This window comes from Pinus tabuliformis, chromosome 9 (genome assembly GCF_031772625.1).
Source record: "Pinus tabuliformis cultivar Carrire ecotype Pingquan chromosome 9, CPIR1, whole genome shotgun sequence".
NCBI lineage: Eukaryota > Viridiplantae > Streptophyta > Pinopsida > Pinales > Pinaceae > Pinus > Pinus tabuliformis.
The window spans coordinates 1,986,835,322-1,986,852,472 of record NC_142307.1 but is presented as its reverse complement, the minus strand read 5'-3'; the positions used below and the strand labels follow the sequence as shown (position 1 = coordinate 1,986,852,472).

Sequence of the window (17,151 nt, the reverse complement as noted above, 5' to 3'; positions counted from 1 at the left end):
TTAGTTGGCATACCTTTGGGTAGAATTGCAGGCGATCTTGATATTGATGATGGTGATGATGAAGTTGGAGTGCCTAGCGAGGCTCAAGGTTATATGGATAATCTTGATGTTGAAGATTTCACTTTATGATCATGTTCAACTTTAGTCTTTAATGTTCTGTTTTGGCCATTGAGCATTTTTGGACCATGTATTACTTTGCCACTTTGGGCATTTGTCATTTTTGTTTTACTATGTACTACATTGGGCATGCTAGCAATATGAATATTAATATGATGAGTTCTTTGATTTTCACTATGTTTCTTAAATTCAAAAGTGTCTCTTGAATCATTTGCATTTTCAAATTTTCATTTTTGAATTTGATATTCATATAATGAATTAAAATTTTAAATGGATTTTTATATTTGATATATATATATATATATATATATATATATATATATATATATATATATATATTATTTTCTTATTATATAATATTACCACTCCCAATTAGCGGTTTCCTAGAAAATTTGGGGAAACCTCTCGCCATTCCGGACACCACTACCCAAGTTCCCAACATTCCCAAGTTCCAAAAACTCGTGCAACTTAGATATATAAAGAAAAAGTTTAAGTTTATGGGATATATGTCATTCATGTGACTGTGTGTTTACCTCAGATTGTGTGTGCTTTTCTCTCTTGAGAGTATACTGCTGTACTCTACTTCTTGTCTCTTTCTTCAAAGTGATATCAGAATATCAAAACTAAATTCATGTGTGTTCATCAGCTATACTTGAGAGCATTTGTCTCCTTTAATTTTCCATTCAATTTTCTGAATCTTCGAAAAACAAATTTGGCAAGTAGACGTGACTATGACTGAAACGAATAGACAAATCTGGAGTCGTCAACAACGCTCAGGAATGTTCTAAATGCTTTATCATAATCCGCTGAAAGGCCACGGAGAACGGGACAAAAGTCTAAATTGCGATATATAAATTGATATCATTGGACAATTAGTTCTATTCTGGAAAAAAAAAAACCATGCGTGTACCTTTCTTTTAACAATTGCTCCCGCCCTTTGCGGTCTAGGTCTCTAAATCTTTGATCATGGCCCCATTTTTTGGCAAAGTTTTTATACTTTGTTTTAGTAGTTATATCCTGAAATAAAATACGCATCAATGTCCAGGAGAATCGTCCCAATAACTCACAAATAGAAATCAACGGTATATATAACCACATAAATAAACATTCTAGAATCTTCACCAACAGTAGATAACAAAATCCATGTGACTGACCAGAGATGCTTCCTCCAACAGTTGCTTAAATCCCTCAATAGCAGCCTCCTGATCCATCATACATGAAAAATGCTTTAGTTCTGTTTTTCAATAGGATAAGTAGTTTTCAGAAATGCAATCATCGTTTATTTTGAACACACACGTTTTCATCGGTATAGATGCTCACAACAACTTCAGACGTTTGTCAAATTTACCTGAATCTTCTCAATAACTACTTTTCAGCAGTACTCTCAATAGGATAAGTACTTTTCAGCAGTGCAATAATGTTTTAAGTCAACGTACGGGCTTTTATCGATATAGGTAGTGACATCAACTACAGGCAGAAAGATCCGAATTAGGTGCAGCTGAACTCATTGAGAGTAATTATTTCAGAATGTCACAGATTCAAATTTCATAGGAATTATAACAAAATGCCATAGTTATTGTCCATATAAATTCGGCCTTTGAGGCAATCCCAAGGAAGTGTGATAAGATAATAGGAAAAATTTTGCATAGCTTTTCATAGGAATATACAAACGAGTCAATTAAACTGCTGTTTGCAGAAGTAGAATATTCAGTCAAAAATTAGGACCATTTTGGATAGTATTTTCAGAGGGTTGGAGTCACGATTGCCATTACACCAAAACCCGCAGGTATTAGTAAACAGAGACATCGCTACACTTAAGCACATGCCACAAAACACATGGGGAGCATTGGATTATCCTTCTATACTGCCATTAACGGGGAGGCAACAAAGAGAGATCCAATTTAAGATTTTCCGTTCTTAAAAGAGGGTAATTTGTGTAAGGGTCTCTCGTAATATCTTTTTATCTTTCAGCTCAGCCCACAACTCAGATTGAGTTGTGGCTTAAAGCAGGAAAATCCAGTAATATGGGCATCAAAATCATCAAAACAATACATCCATTAACACTTAACCTTCTGATTTGGCTTACATACCTTATGATAATAACCTTACAGGAGAAATAGATGGGCCTAGTGTTGAGGCAACTTCTTCTTATTATAGCTCTTGCTATATTTGCTTATATATTATGTATCTCTTTTCTTCTTGGGAAGAAACCACAACCAACAAGCTAAAACTGAAAGCTCAGTCTTGATGGTGTTAAGTGTGAAGCCAAATTCATGCAGGATTCTAGATCCTTTTACACTGCCAATAGTTTCTAGAATCACATGCAGGATTTTGGATTCTTCTACACCGCCAATAGTTTCTAGATCTTTCTACACCGCCATTAGTTTCTAGATCATTCGAGATCTCCATCTGAATCACATACAGGATTCTAGATCCTTCTTCTGCGTCTATAAATTTGTAATTTATTTCGCCAAGGAAAGCAAGCAAGCCAAGGCCCAAGCCTGTTATGTAATGTAAAGTGATTTTTGTTCTCTAGTGATTGTTTTATCTATTCCGCTGTTTCTGATTGAGTAATCTTGTTGTTTCTCCATTTGTCTGTCTCTGTGAATTATTCTTTGTTATTGTCGTCTAAGTCTCTGAGTATAAATCTGATGCGTGTTATGTATGCTCTGGTCTAACAACTGGTATCAGAGCTAGGGCCGAATATCCATTATGCAAGCCGCTTAGTGCCATCACCTTACTCTGGCAGTGTTCGTTAAAACATTGGTTGTTACCCCTGGAGTTGTTGAAGGATCTGTCTAGGAAATAGTTGAGGAACGTTGGAACTAAAAAATAGTTGCTGCAAGAAAAATAAGGTCGTGGACCTATGTTGAAACGTGTTGCTGGAGTTTGAAAAGTGGAGATCCATGGAGATTGGAGTTGAAACGTGGTGTTCGTAAGTTTTTTTTACATCAAGCTTGCACATATACGTCAAGTTTTTTCTCAAACCAACATATGTATGGGTGAAATGTGAAAAGGTTAAAGAATTATATATGTTTTTTATATTGGAATTTTAAAAAGTATATTTTAAAAAGAGCATAAATTTTGAAAATGGTATTTTAAAAGGAGGAAGGTCATTATTACTAAATTTTAAAGAGTAATAATTAAACTTTTATTTTTAAGTGGAGTTTTTGTGTTTTGGGGCGTGAATTTGATAGAAAATGGAGACAACAGTTATAGATATGGAGAAGTTGATCGGGGCTAATTTTGCCCTATGGAAATCACAAATTGAGGATATACTGATTTTAAAGGATCAGTATTTGTCGATTGAGGGCACAACAAAGAAACCCTCATCGATGACAAATGAAGAGTGGAATAAGTTAGATAGAAAGGTGATTGCAACAATCCGCCAATATTTAGCAAAGAATGTTTATTTCAATGTGTCTGGAGAAAAGACGGCAGAAGGATTATGGAAGAAGCTCCATGATCTATATGAGAAGAACACAACATCAAACAAAGTGTTCTTGATGAAGAAGCTTTATAATCTCAAAATGAAGGAGGGTGCTTCAGTGACTGAGCACTTGAATGCATTTAATATTATTACTAATCAACTTGCCTATGTTAAAATCATTTTAGATGATGAAATTAGAGCCATATTGCTGATGTGTTCTATGCCAGACAGTTGGGAAAATTTAATTGTAGCTATGAGCACTTCAGCAACTACAGGGACCCTGAAGTTTGATGATGTCAGCAACAGTTTAATGAATGAGGAGCTGTGACGCAAGTCAATTGCAGAAAACCAGGGAGGAGAGGCTCTAGCTCTAGCTGATCGTGGTAGGAGAATGGATCAAGACCGGCAAGGGTGCTCAAGATCGAGGTCGATCAAAATCAAGGAGAGGCAGGATCATCTTCTTTCATTGTGGCAAACCCGGGCACATGAAGAAAGAATGTCGATTCTAGAAGAAAGGACAAAAGGATCAGAGACCGTCTAGTACAAATCACAAGTCATCCAGCACAAATGAAGGTGAGACTACTGCTATAGCCATAGATGGTGATGCGTTGTTTACTATTTCAGTAGAGGATGTATGTGTATATACATCTAGCAGTAGCTTTGATTGGATCCTTGACTCTGAGGTATTTCACCATGTAACCCCATGCAAAGATAGTTTTGTTTCATATAATCCTGGTGATTACGGTAGAGTGCATTTAGGGAATAATCATTTTTGCAGTATTTTTTGAGTGGGAGATGTCCAGATCAAGATAAAAGATGGAAACATATATTGCTGAAACAAGTTAGGCATGTCCCAGAAATGCGCATGAGTTTAATCTCTATGGGACGACTGGATGATGAAGGCTATTCGACAAACTTTGGAAAAGGAGGCTAGAAAATTAGCAAAGGTGCATTGGTCGTGGCCAAAGGACCCAAGACAGGAACATCATACACATTGAAGACACTGATAGGAAAATCAGATTTGGCTGCTGTCACAAAAGAAGGAAATTCAGCAGATCTATGGCATAAGCGTTTGGGTCACATGAGCAAGAAGGGTTTAAAAATCCTTGTTGATAAAAATTTATTGCTAGGTTTGAAATCCTACAATCTTGATCTTTGTGAGCATTGTATATATCGTAGACAAAAAAGGGTTTCATTCCTTAGAAGTGGCCATGACAGAAATAAAAATGTGTTAGAATTCGTACACTCAGATGTCTTTGGGCCTGTTAACATCAAATCATTAAGAGGAGCATCATATTTTGTAACATTTATAAATGATGCATCAAGAAAGGTTTGAGCATATCCTATGAAAAATAAAAGTGAAGTGCTTGGAATATTTCAAAAATTCCATGTCGTTGTTGAAAGAGAGACTAACAAATTGCTGAAGTGTTTAAGAACAGATAATGGTGGGGAATATTGCTCAAATGCATTGAAGGGATATTGTAACAGGTTTGGCATAAAGCATGAGAAGATTGTGCCTGGTACTCCTCAACATAATGGTATCATAGAAAGGATGAATCGCACCATTATGGAGAAGGTGAAAAGTATGTTGTCCAATTCCAGTTTGGAGACGAATTTTTGGGCTGAAGCAGTCAGGACCGCTTGCTACCTCATAAATAGATCTCCAACTACAGCCTTGGATGGCGGTATCCCTGAAGAAGTTTGGACTGGTAAGAATTTGAATTATTCTCACTTGAAAATCTTTGAATGTGAAGCATTCGTACATATTCCCAAAGAAAATAGAACTAAGCTAGATGATAAATCTATGAAATGCATCTTTTTGGGATATGCGGATGAAGATTTTAGTTATCGTCTATGGGATCCAGTCAAACATAAAATTATTAGAAGCAGGGATGTTATATTTAATGAGTCAGAAATGTTCAAGAGGACTATAGGTGAGTTGGAGGTCAAGAAGGTTATTGACAGGTTTGAAGAGCAGCAGGAAAGCATCCCACCAATGCATGAAAATGAACAGGAAATTCAAGAGCATCAAGAACAACAAGTGGAAAATGATGAACAACAAGAAGAAGGAATCTTGCAGGAACCTTTACAGGAAATTCAACTTGATAATGCACCACCACAGTTGGTTCGCAGATCTTCTAGGCCTCATAAGCCTTCACAAACGTATCCTCCTTCAAACTATATTTTGTTGACTGATTAAGGTGAACCTAATTGCTTTCAAGAAGCTTGGAAAGTCGAGCACAGTAAAAAATGGAAGAAGAAATGAACTCTTTGCAGGAAAATAAAACTTGGGAGTTGGTAAACCTCCCAAAAGGTAGAAAGGCTCTACAAAACAAATGCGTGTACAGGATTAAGCATGAAAGTGAGAAAAAGAAGGAGAGGTATAAAGCAAGGCGGTGGTGAAAGGTTTTGCCCAAAAAGAAGGTACTGACTTCACTGAAATTTTCTCACCTATTGTTAAAATGTCATCCATTAGAGTCATTTTTGGTCTAGTTGCTACTTTAGACCTAGAATGTGAACAGTTAGATGTAAAAACTACATTCCTTCATGGTGAATTGGAGAAAGAAATTTATAAGGACCAGCCAGAAGGCTTCATAGAAAAAAGCAAAGAAGCCCTTGTTTGTAAGTTGAAGAAGAGTCTCTATGGGTTGAAACAGGCACCTCGACAATGGTACAAGAAATTTGATTCATTCATGTTGGAATATGGTTTTCAGAGGTTGGAAGCTCACCATTGTGTCTATATCAAGAGGTATGATGAAGGAAAGTATATCATATTATTGTTATATGTGGATGACATGTTGATTGTTGGGCATGAAAAGAATAAGATCAATAGGTTGAAGAAAGATTTGGGTAGCAAATTTGCAATGAAAGATTTTGGACCAGCACAACAGATATTAGGCATGCAGATTATGCATGACAGGAAAAACAAAAGGTTGTGGCTGTCACAAGAAAAATATATTAAGAAAGTGCTTGACAGGTTTAATATGAGGGATGCCATGTTGGAAATAATACTGAGAGGGCGGGTGAATCAGTATTATCAAGTTCTTTTAATAAATCTTCCTTATTTATACTTTGAATTATTTTTGCATGTCAGTACCATAAAATAATGAGCATGAACAAAGAAAATAGTCACACCAAAGAACACCAGATGTAAGGTGGAAACCCAATGTGGGTGAAACCACCTGCTGCAATATGTCTCTATCTTCTTTCAAATTAGAAACACCTTTTACAATGGTTTTGTAATGGTGCAGTCATTTACAAGTACGCAGGCTACAACCTGCAGAGAGCTACAACTCTCTCTCTCGTATTCCAGTCTCTCCTGGAAGGGAGCTACAACCCCCTACTTCTTTTCTTTCAAGGACCATTTTTCATAAATAAACATCAAGAGATCATCAAGTACAAGTAAATCACCCAGTCAACTACAGTAACCAGATCAACAGTAACAGTAAACTAAACCCAGAACACCTTATCAACAGAAAAATTTAGCCAACAAAAGGTCTTAAGACAGATCCGCAGTTTTTCTTTATCTGGCCTGCGTGGCTCCGCACTTCACCTTCTTCTCCCCTGCGTATACCCGCAAAGAGCCTTCTGCTGCACCGCGTACCCACGCACTGTTTCTTCAATCACGCCGCGTACTGTTACTGTAGGCACGCACCCACAGATGCTATCGCGCCGCGTACTGCTACTGTAGCCACGCACCCACAGATGTTATCGCGCTGTGTACCTACGCACCTGCGGCTTCTGAAGCGCCGCGTACTTTCACTGTGCCTACGCACCTGAACCTCTGACGCGCTGCGTACCCACGCACTGCGCCTTCTTCAGCTCTGCGTACTCACGCAGTGCGCCTTCTTCTGCTCTGCGTACCCACGCACTTGCATTATTAATCACCTGCGTACCTCTGGTTAAGGCCGAATTGGCAATCCCCCAGTGTGCCACAAATAGCCAGATGCCCAGATCTTGATCTATATAAAAGTGAAGTTGAAAGTGAATCTATGAAGTGTGATCCCACGGGCCAAACATAAGAAACCCCACGTGAGCGCGCTTCTCTGCCTTGAAGTAAGTGAACTGGGGGTACGCACCTCATGAACGGGTCACCTGCGGGTATGAACGCACTTCATGGCCGACGTACCTGCGAGTACGCACCTTTTGAACTATTCTCCTGCGTACCTCTTAATTTCCAACATTTTGAGAGCCTGATCAAAGCATTGCCACCTGTATGAGTTGCCATCAAGTACAACACATGAATCATAGAGCCATACCAGAAACATAATGCCAACATGCCAAGCCAGTTGGTACACCCCTTGTAGCCCACTTCAAGCTGAGTACTGAATTATGTCCTAGTGATGACAAGGAGAAAGAAGAGATGAGTAATATTCCTTATGCTTCAGCAGTTGGAAGTTTGATGTATGCCATGGTATGCACACGACAAGACATTGCATATTCAGTGGGAGTAGTGAATAGGTTCCTTGCCAATCCAGGCAAACAACATTGGCAAGCAGTAAAATGGTTTTTGAGGTATCTCAAGGGTACTAGTCATTATTGTTTATGTTTTGGTCATGATGAGACTGTGCTTGAAGGATGTATAGATGCGGATATGGCTGGGGATATGGACACCAGAAAGTCCACTACAGGTTATTTGTATACATTTGCAGGTGCAACAGTATCTTGGGTGTCAAGGCTACAAAGAATAGTAGCCCTCTCTATAACAGAAGCAGAGTACATCGCTGCAACAGAAGCTTGTAAAGAGATGTTGTGGATGCAGCGATTCCTAGGAGAGATAGGAATAAAGCAGGACAAGTATGTGTTCTATTGTGATAGTCAAAATGGCATTCACTTGGCGAAAAACCCAGTGGTATCAGAGCCAAAGGTCTCGAGTTCGAAACACACCTGGCTCGCATTGAGGGGGGAGATTGTTGCGCTCCCCGTTAATGGCGGTGTTGATCCAACGCTCCCGTGTGTTTCGTGGATCCGTTAACTCTAGCAATGTGTCTGTTTACTAACACCTGCGAGTTTTGGTGTCACGGAAATCGTGGTTATAACAGAGGAGACACTTTTTCGATTAAAAAAACCGTCATTAAATCTCCGCAGAGTCAAAATTTGAAACTTTTTTCTTAGCGAAACGATGGATATCAACCTACAGCAATGAACATAATGAATTGTTGAAAGGCATTAAGAAGGAATTATAAATTATTCCTATCTAATTACGTAAAAATATTTGTGAACAGATTATGGTAGTAGCGAATTTGTGTTAATATTTAGTTATATAAAAAGTTAATTTAATATGTGATTGAAATATTCTTATATTATAATTAATTTAATATAAAAGCAATCAAACACATATTTCAATATTCAATAACAATGTGAAAACTCTCAGATTTTTTCTACTTCCAGAGAGTCTTTTGCTTGACCAGCTACATGCTCACAGAAAATTTATGTGAGGGTTTTTTCAAGAATGAATAATTTCAACTGTACATCAACAATATATATATATATATACAAATAAAAAAAAAAAAAAAAAAAAAAAAAAAACTTTATAAGCTTCACCGTCATCAAATGAGCACCACATTAAGTTTATGATGCTTCGGCGAAATGTCAGCAAGAAAAAAAAAATCGAGTTCTCCAATGGTACACTACAGAGAATTGCCAACATATTACGAAATGGGTTGGATGCCCATCATCTTTTAAAGCAACCAAAATAAATACTTTCAAAATATAATTATTGAAGTTCTTTAAATATAACAAATAATCATGGTGTATCCAATAAGTGTAACCATCATCGGTACATTCGGTGTTACCGGCATTGCAAATCAAACTCATGATTCACAAAGACAATCACATCTGCCCCAACCATTTTTCTGGTTTTTCTCAAGTCATACTTGGGATTAATAGAGTTTGACTTGCCACCAATCATTAGTTAGACTTTGATCACATTTAATCTGAGTCTCATTCTAGTTGACTGAATTAGATTTGTCAATTTCATTTTTTTAGAGAGATTTTTCAGCGAAAATCACATGGAATACCATTTGTCGACGCGTTTCGAACCAACAAGTGTGGTTCATCGTCAGGACAAGTTGAAGAAACAGATCCAGCTAAGCAAGTTAAATAGGCAGAACGGAGCCTCCTGACCAACGGCTAGTTTGACTCTAGGACCGGGGTCAAAAATATTTTATTAGCTTAGTCCTAAGAATTAGGACTAAAACATATTATTGAAGGGTACTTAGTTCACAAATATTAATAAAAATTAGAAATTAGTTAAATAATGGACCCTAAAAGCAATATATAAAATAATCTTATTTAAAAATATTATTAAAAATTATAAAATAATAATAAATAGATGCATCAAAGAGCTAACAAATGTCAAAACGAGGTTAGGTTAGTTAGGAAAAAATTAGTTTAAAATATTCAAAATAAAACTAATAAATAGATAAATGAAAATTAAATTAAAAATAAATAAGTAAATAAATCAATAAATAAATTAGTTACTACGAAAAACATAAAAATAATAATAATAAAATAATAAATAAATAAAATAACAATAAAGATAAAATACTCACAATAAATAAAAATAAAATAATCAAATCAAAAAACAAAGGACCTAAAAATTAAAAGCCTATAAAATTTATTAAAAATTATCAATTAATTAATAATAAAATGGAAGAAAACCACAGAGGTTAGGTTAGTTAGAAAAATAAGCCAAAATAAAATAGAAATAAAAAAAATTAGTTTAAAATAATAAGAATAAAATAGGTTAGTTAAAAATAGGTCTAATAGAAAATAAAACGAATAAATAAATAAAATAAAAACAAAATAAATAAATAAAATTAATAATTAAAGGTTAGGTTAGGTAGAAAATTAGTTAAAAATGGTAATAATAGAACGAATAAATAAAAAAATAAGAATAAAATAATAAATAGAAAGACTCAATAAAAAAATAAATCAATAAAACATAAATCAGTTAAAATAAATAGATTAATATTAAATAAATAATAATAAAAAGTAAATAAATAAAAATAATAAATAAAAGAAATTAACCCTAAGGAGGAGGGCGGAAACCAACTAGGAAGAGAGAGCAGGGACCCAACATCTACTAACTTTCCAGCCATCGTCTCTATTAAGATTGCAAGGCCTTTTTTCAATCTCAAGCGCTTCCCTAATAATATGGGAACATAAGGGGTTCTAGCCTACATAATAATATAACAATAGAAATGTAATCACTCAACGTTTATGGCTTAATAAGGGGTTTTAGCCTTAACATGGGACTTATATAGGGCTTAACATTCCCCTATGTTTTGAACAAGTGTTGTCCTCAACACTTGACTAACGCTAGTGATAATGCAAGAATAAGTCATCTTCCCATTTCATCTCTTCCACTAATAGGTTCTTTTGTTTGATGATGTACTCCAAAATTGTTGGGTGACTCGATTGCTTAATCCTTGTTTCCAGGATTGTTTTTACTTCTAGTATGATTTTCATTTCTTTATTTATCCTTGGTACACTTCCCAAATGCAAAAGAATAATATCATCATGATCTCGATTAGGTGGAAGACATTTAGGCATTAATCTGAATACCTTGGGATGATTCTTGACAACTTTACGGAGATCACTTCACGTATATCATATAGATATTTGAACATTTAATGAACATAATTGTGTCAGTACACCCAGTGCGCTTTTCTGAGTAATTTTGTCATTCCATTAGAGCTTATCACTTTAGAGGGCTTACCTTGTATACCTCTAAGCTCAATTTCCTTTCCTTTTGAGATAAATCTTATGAAGAGATCTTGAAAATTAAAGGTAATTGTTCCCAATAATTGTAACCATTGAACTCCTAATGCAACATCAACACCACCCATTTGTATTGCAGTCATAGGATTTTCCAACAAATACTCCCCCGCGTTGAGCTTAATATTGTGGGCCCACTTCCATGAACAATTTATGGTGCCTCCATCTACAATCATTACTTGAAACTCTAGTGTTGGATATAAGAAACAATTGAGAAGTTTTCTAATTCGTAACTAATGAAGTTACGGATACTTCCTGAATCAATCAACATTGTTACCTTTTTATTTTTTATATATCCTTCTATCTTGATGGTCTGTGGAGTATTGATGCCAACCAAAGCATGACAGAATATCATTGGAGTAGTCTATTCTAGCTCCATATCTTGTGACTCTTCCAATTCTTGATCTTCTTCCTCTTCAAAGTCTATGTAGGATAATGTCTTCTCACTACTTTTATGCCTTTTACTATAATTGTTGTCACAGTGTAATCATAGTCCCTTTTCTCTTCTTCCATCCATTTGCCCAAGAGTCAACTTTATCAGTTTAGGAAAGGGAACATGACCTTTACTATAATTATTAGTAATAAAAATACACTTTGAATTTCTCACCCCCTCACTAATCACAAACCTCATATACCACAAGAGCCGACTAAAAATTTAAACCCTGGATTATTATCACTACAATGGCCAATGTACCTATCCACGAATGCACCCATTTACTAAAGCTTACTCAAAGGCCAAAGTTCTCTTGTTTAATCATATGCAACTAGTTTTATGCATAGGGATTGTAATTCAAACAATGCCCAAATGTTTGAACTGCCAACAACCTATTGTATCAATGAATATGTTCCTTTTTTCAACATGCCCTTCATCTTCTAAAATGCTTCGTGATGTTCTCAAGAGTAAGCAATGCGCCCATACAAAAAATCAATATTTACTTTGTTAGATGTGTTATCAACTATTTTATTATTAAAATAATATATCGCTTCCCTTGTGGCCAAAGGGAAAGAGGTTCTTTATGATAATATCATGCCACTAAAATTGCACCGATTGAAAGAACAATAAACAAATCTAGAAAAAAATCCTCATTGTTAATGAATCCATCTGCACTAGATTATTATTATTATCTCTCTTACAGTTAAGCTCGTCTTCTATAGCCCCTTCTATAGGAGCCTCTCTCATTATATACAGAATTGTGAGAGGTTCTCTCTTCTTCCATGGTATTATTAGAGTAACAACATCAAATTAATTAAATATATAATGGAAATAATACCTAAATTAATGAAAGAAAATGAGGTGTGCAGGATACTTCACTGTGCCAAGGATGCACTTGTATCAAATATGTAAGGTTAAAACAATGCATGATAATGTTATGGAAATAAAAATATCCAATGGGGCATGACAGACATCATTCAAAAATATTTTGACTGTTGGTCATGATCACTTTTAGGATGATACATGACTATCAAGATTAGGAATTAAAGGGAAACATCAAAAAAAGCTCCGATAATAAAAGATGTTCAGCTATCTAGGAGATTCAACATATATGGACAAGAAACGATAATCTTTCAAACAAGGTTTTTATCAAAAGAAGCTAAGAAGGTAAGAGGTGAACATCATAAGAGAGAGTCTAATGGAAAGGGACTTTTATAGAGAACAAAATAGTAAGCAGTGGCAGGAATGTACTAAGGTGGAAGAAGACACTTCAATAGAGGACGCATAGCATAAGCACTTGTGAAATAACATCACCAGAAAGATCCTGACATTAGAAAAACATGGCATAAAAGAAATAGGGCACGAAAAGCTAATCATCAGAAGAGTCTCAAACATCATGGGACATGAAGGTATGAAAGAAGAGTGCAATTGATAAAAAGACAACACCTAAAGAATAAAAATTCAAAAGATAAGAACAAGATATCAAAGGAAAAAATAAAGAAGAACAAAGATCACTTAGAACCAAATCTAATCTAGCAGAATTTTATCAAAGCAGGAATAAATCTAAAGCTAATGCAACATACCTAATAAAAGACAAGCCTAGTGAAAACAATTCATACCCTAAATAACATATATTTCTTCAAGCTTTTGGTTACAATAGGATTACACACACAACAAGGAGGCTACCAACCATTTTAGGGTCACAGAGAAGTATAATGACATGACTAGTTGATAGAGGTATATATATACTATTTAACCATGTATAAGCAGAAATTAAAAAACATTGTTTTCTTAATCAACAAAATATAAGACGACTATCGCAAAGACCTAGTGCAATTTATATTCAAAGAGGAATTTACAATAACAAATAGTTCTCTAAATTTATCTCTTATTTAAATTACAACTTCACAGAGGATCCAAAATGAAACTAAAATTAAATTAAATTTCAAATCGGATAACTGCAAAAGACTTGATTTATATGAAAAAAACATAATAAATAAACAAGATGAAATACAACTCACAGAGAGACAGACCATATGAGGCAAATCCAAAATCTTTTATTATCTCAAAAACGCTCCAGCTTAGTACAAATCTACTTGATAACTTGTTCAAGGGTTCAACCCTTAATAATTCGACAGAATGAAGTATTTATACAAAAATTACAAAAATATTACAATTAATGCCCAAGTGACACGACATTCTATTATTAACTTAGAACTAACAAAAAAGAAATAATGGGATCAAAAGGAATGAATATGGTGAAGTGATCTAAACATCTAGCCCTACTTTGGAGGAGAACAGTTGATCAGTGGCCACTATTTGGGTGTTGCGCTGGTGAAGCTAGCCTGCTTCTTTTTTTTTAATCCTAGAATTCACACAACTTATACCTCCACTCTTCATCTGGAATAGCAATCTTTGTTACTTTACGGTAGATCTCATCTACCTCAGTATACCGAGCAAAAGTCGGTTTTGCTACAAAAAAGTGTTTTATCTCGTGTTGGATAAAATTTATGTTGCTAATAGCTTCGTAAAAAGCTCTCCCTGTCATAGAACCTTTGATGTTGGAAGACTTGGTTCTATCCTTCGCAATGTCTTGAAGATTCTTCTTGTAATCTTTCCTTGTCATCAATTTGTCATTGATCACAAATAGAGAAGGTAGACGTTTCTTGTTCAATGCATCTATTCCAGTGAAAAACAAGTTAACTGCTATCTCCAAAGTGTGACATTTCTCTGTCAGTTGTACAACCAAGTTCTTCTTTGTTAGAACTTTCTTTACCTCCAGGATGGTTTCTGTTCTGTCATCTACTCCTAAATCATCCAGCTCATATCTGTTTTTGGAATTGAGGAACTTTATGATGCTGTTGGTTGTAGCAGGCATTTCTCCCAATTCAACGTTGATAGTGGAAATGGTTTGCTTGGCTTTCTCCATAAATTCCTTCTGCTCGAATATAATATGGATACATGGCCAAATTTCATCTATTTCTTCAATGATATTGTTCCATATGATTTCTTTAACATGGGCTAGTGTGTAGCCAATACAAGACTTAGTTGTTGACTTCTTCCATGCCACTATCTGATTTTGAGCTCTCTCTCGCTCCGTTGTATGAAAAGTCTCAGCCTTTGTCTAATGATCCTGTAGAAGTTTGACTTGAGCCTGCAACCTTTTGATCTCTTAGCTCTAGAGAGACATGTTTTGTACTACACTAGCCAACCGATCTACAACATCTTCTGTGCTTGTTGTAGAAGATGTCACTGTAGGAATGGCTGTGATAGGCAGTGCTTCCAAAAGGACAACAGTCATTTTGGCAGCCTGCTCCTTTTCTTTAATCATCTTTTCCATCTCTGTCTCCATTTGCTTCAACTGTGCACTCTGTTCCATGATGAACTTCATCATGTCTGCCTTTTATGTCTCTGTTTCTTCAATATCCTTGGCCAAAGGATCTTCTATAGCTGTAAATTTCAACTGCTTCCTTAATGCTGCTATGTCTAAATTCTTTTTCTTTACAAGCTCTTATGCAGCATTGATGTTCACAGGGTCATAACCCACTTTAATCACCAAGTCCTCCAAAGTTTTGATCCTGGTGTCTTTGGCAAGTGCAGAGACCTTCTCCATCTTCAGTTGCGATTGAACATTGGCTAATGTAACCTATAGTTTAGACAAACTCATAGCAGTGTTAGTGGCAATGGAGAAAATCATTTCCCCGGTCTCCTTGTGCATCTCCATTTGGTCAATTGAATGTATGTATTTTACATCAAACTCAAATGTTGTCTTCTTGTAGTCTGGTGATGCCTTGGACTGGGGAACCTATGCCTAGAGGAATGCCATTTCCATTCTACCTTTCTCTGAATCAAAGGCTCACAATAGCTTTCTTTGAGAACTAGAAGTCTGCTTCCAGAACTGATTCTAGGTGTTAATCTTCAAGGCCTCATTCCTTACTTATCTCCTTAAAAATGTCCATTATACTTTTCTTTGTCTCCCATGTAGTAGATGTGTTGATCTGCATTTGCTGTTGATCTTGTGAAGATGTGGAGGTAGTAGGAGACAGTCTGGTCTGATCACCCACTAATGAGGAAACAAGTGGCTCATTAGTGGTGATAATCATGGAAAATTTTAGGGGCGAATTTTTGCCCTTGGGCTAAATTAAGGGGTTTTATATTTTTATTGGGCAAATATTTTGTATCATACTATATTGTTACAAATCGCCTCAAATTTATTTTATAAAAAAATTAGGTATGGAGGTTAGCCCACCTTATTTTAAGGGAGGGTATAAAAAGTAAATTTAGCCATTGAAATTAGGAGTTACAATCTTCCATTCGCCCTCATTTTCAAAATATATTTATGATAGTTATAAATAAAAATATAAAGAGATATGGTAAATAAATAAAAGATTTTTTTATACTTACTCCAAAGGTATGGTAAATAAATGAAAATACAAATAAACTAGAGGTATGGTAAATAAATAAAACCTCTTTTTATATTTAATCCATAACCCTCTTTCTATTTAAGAAGGCTCAAAAACGAGGTTTCATTTAAGTGAATCTTATGGGCCAAATACCATATTTATAAAAGAGGTATGGTAAATTAATAAAAATATAAATAAACGAAAGGTATGGTAAATAAATAAAACATATTTTAATATTTACTCCATATGTCACCTTATATTTATGAACACGCAAGCGTGTAAACAAATAAAAATATAAATAAAGTGGAGATATGGTAAATAAATAAAACCTCTTTTTATACTTCAAAGGTATGGTAAATAAATAAAAATATAAATAAACTCTAGGTATGGTAAATAAATAAAACCTCTTTCTATGTTTAGTCCATAACCCTCTTTTTATTTAAGAAGGCTCAAAAAGAGGTTTATTTAATTGAATCCTATGGGCCAAATACCATATTTATAAAAGAGGTATGGTAAATTAATAAAAATATAAATAAACGAGAGGTATCGTAAATAAATAAAACATTTTTTATATTTACTCCATAAGCCACCTTATATTTACGTACACTCAAAAAATGTGTTATATTTAGGTGAAGCCTATGGGCCAAATTATTATTAATACCATGCAAAAAAACATTATTAATCCTAATATTAGTATTAATAAAAATAAAGATAGCACATGGTATTGACCCATGGCATTCACATGGAATGCAATCTGTTTAAAGGGGGGAATTAAACTAGCATAGATCCATCTTTACTCTGATCAAATGTCGTGATATGCAAACTAACATAGAATGAAAAAATATTTGATCGCTCTCGGGGCTTGGCAGAGCAAAAGTAAAAATGGATCTTGTAATTTAATGTGACTTAAACATTTTAACTTGGTTAAAATTTAAAAAAAAAAAAAAAAAATCAATTATTAATTTTATTAATTTTTATAAATTACT

General features: G+C 34.9%; 1 protein-coding gene across 1 annotated transcript in view; it reads right to left on the bottom strand.

Annotated features, from left to right (window-relative positions):
* The window catches only part of LOC149156978 (uncharacterized), a 201,200-nt gene that overhangs the window by 130,339 nt on the left and 53,710 nt on the right, over positions 1–17,151 (bottom strand). The window contains exons 2-3 of the mRNA XM_089445479.1: positions 1,272–1,319; positions 1,028–1,134 (exon numbers count right to left, since the gene is read on the bottom strand). Of these exons, the coding sequence (XP_089301605.1) occupies positions 1,028–1,134; positions 1,272–1,319 (155 nt within the window). The remainder of the gene's footprint in view (positions 1–1,027; positions 1,135–1,271; positions 1,320–17,151) is intronic.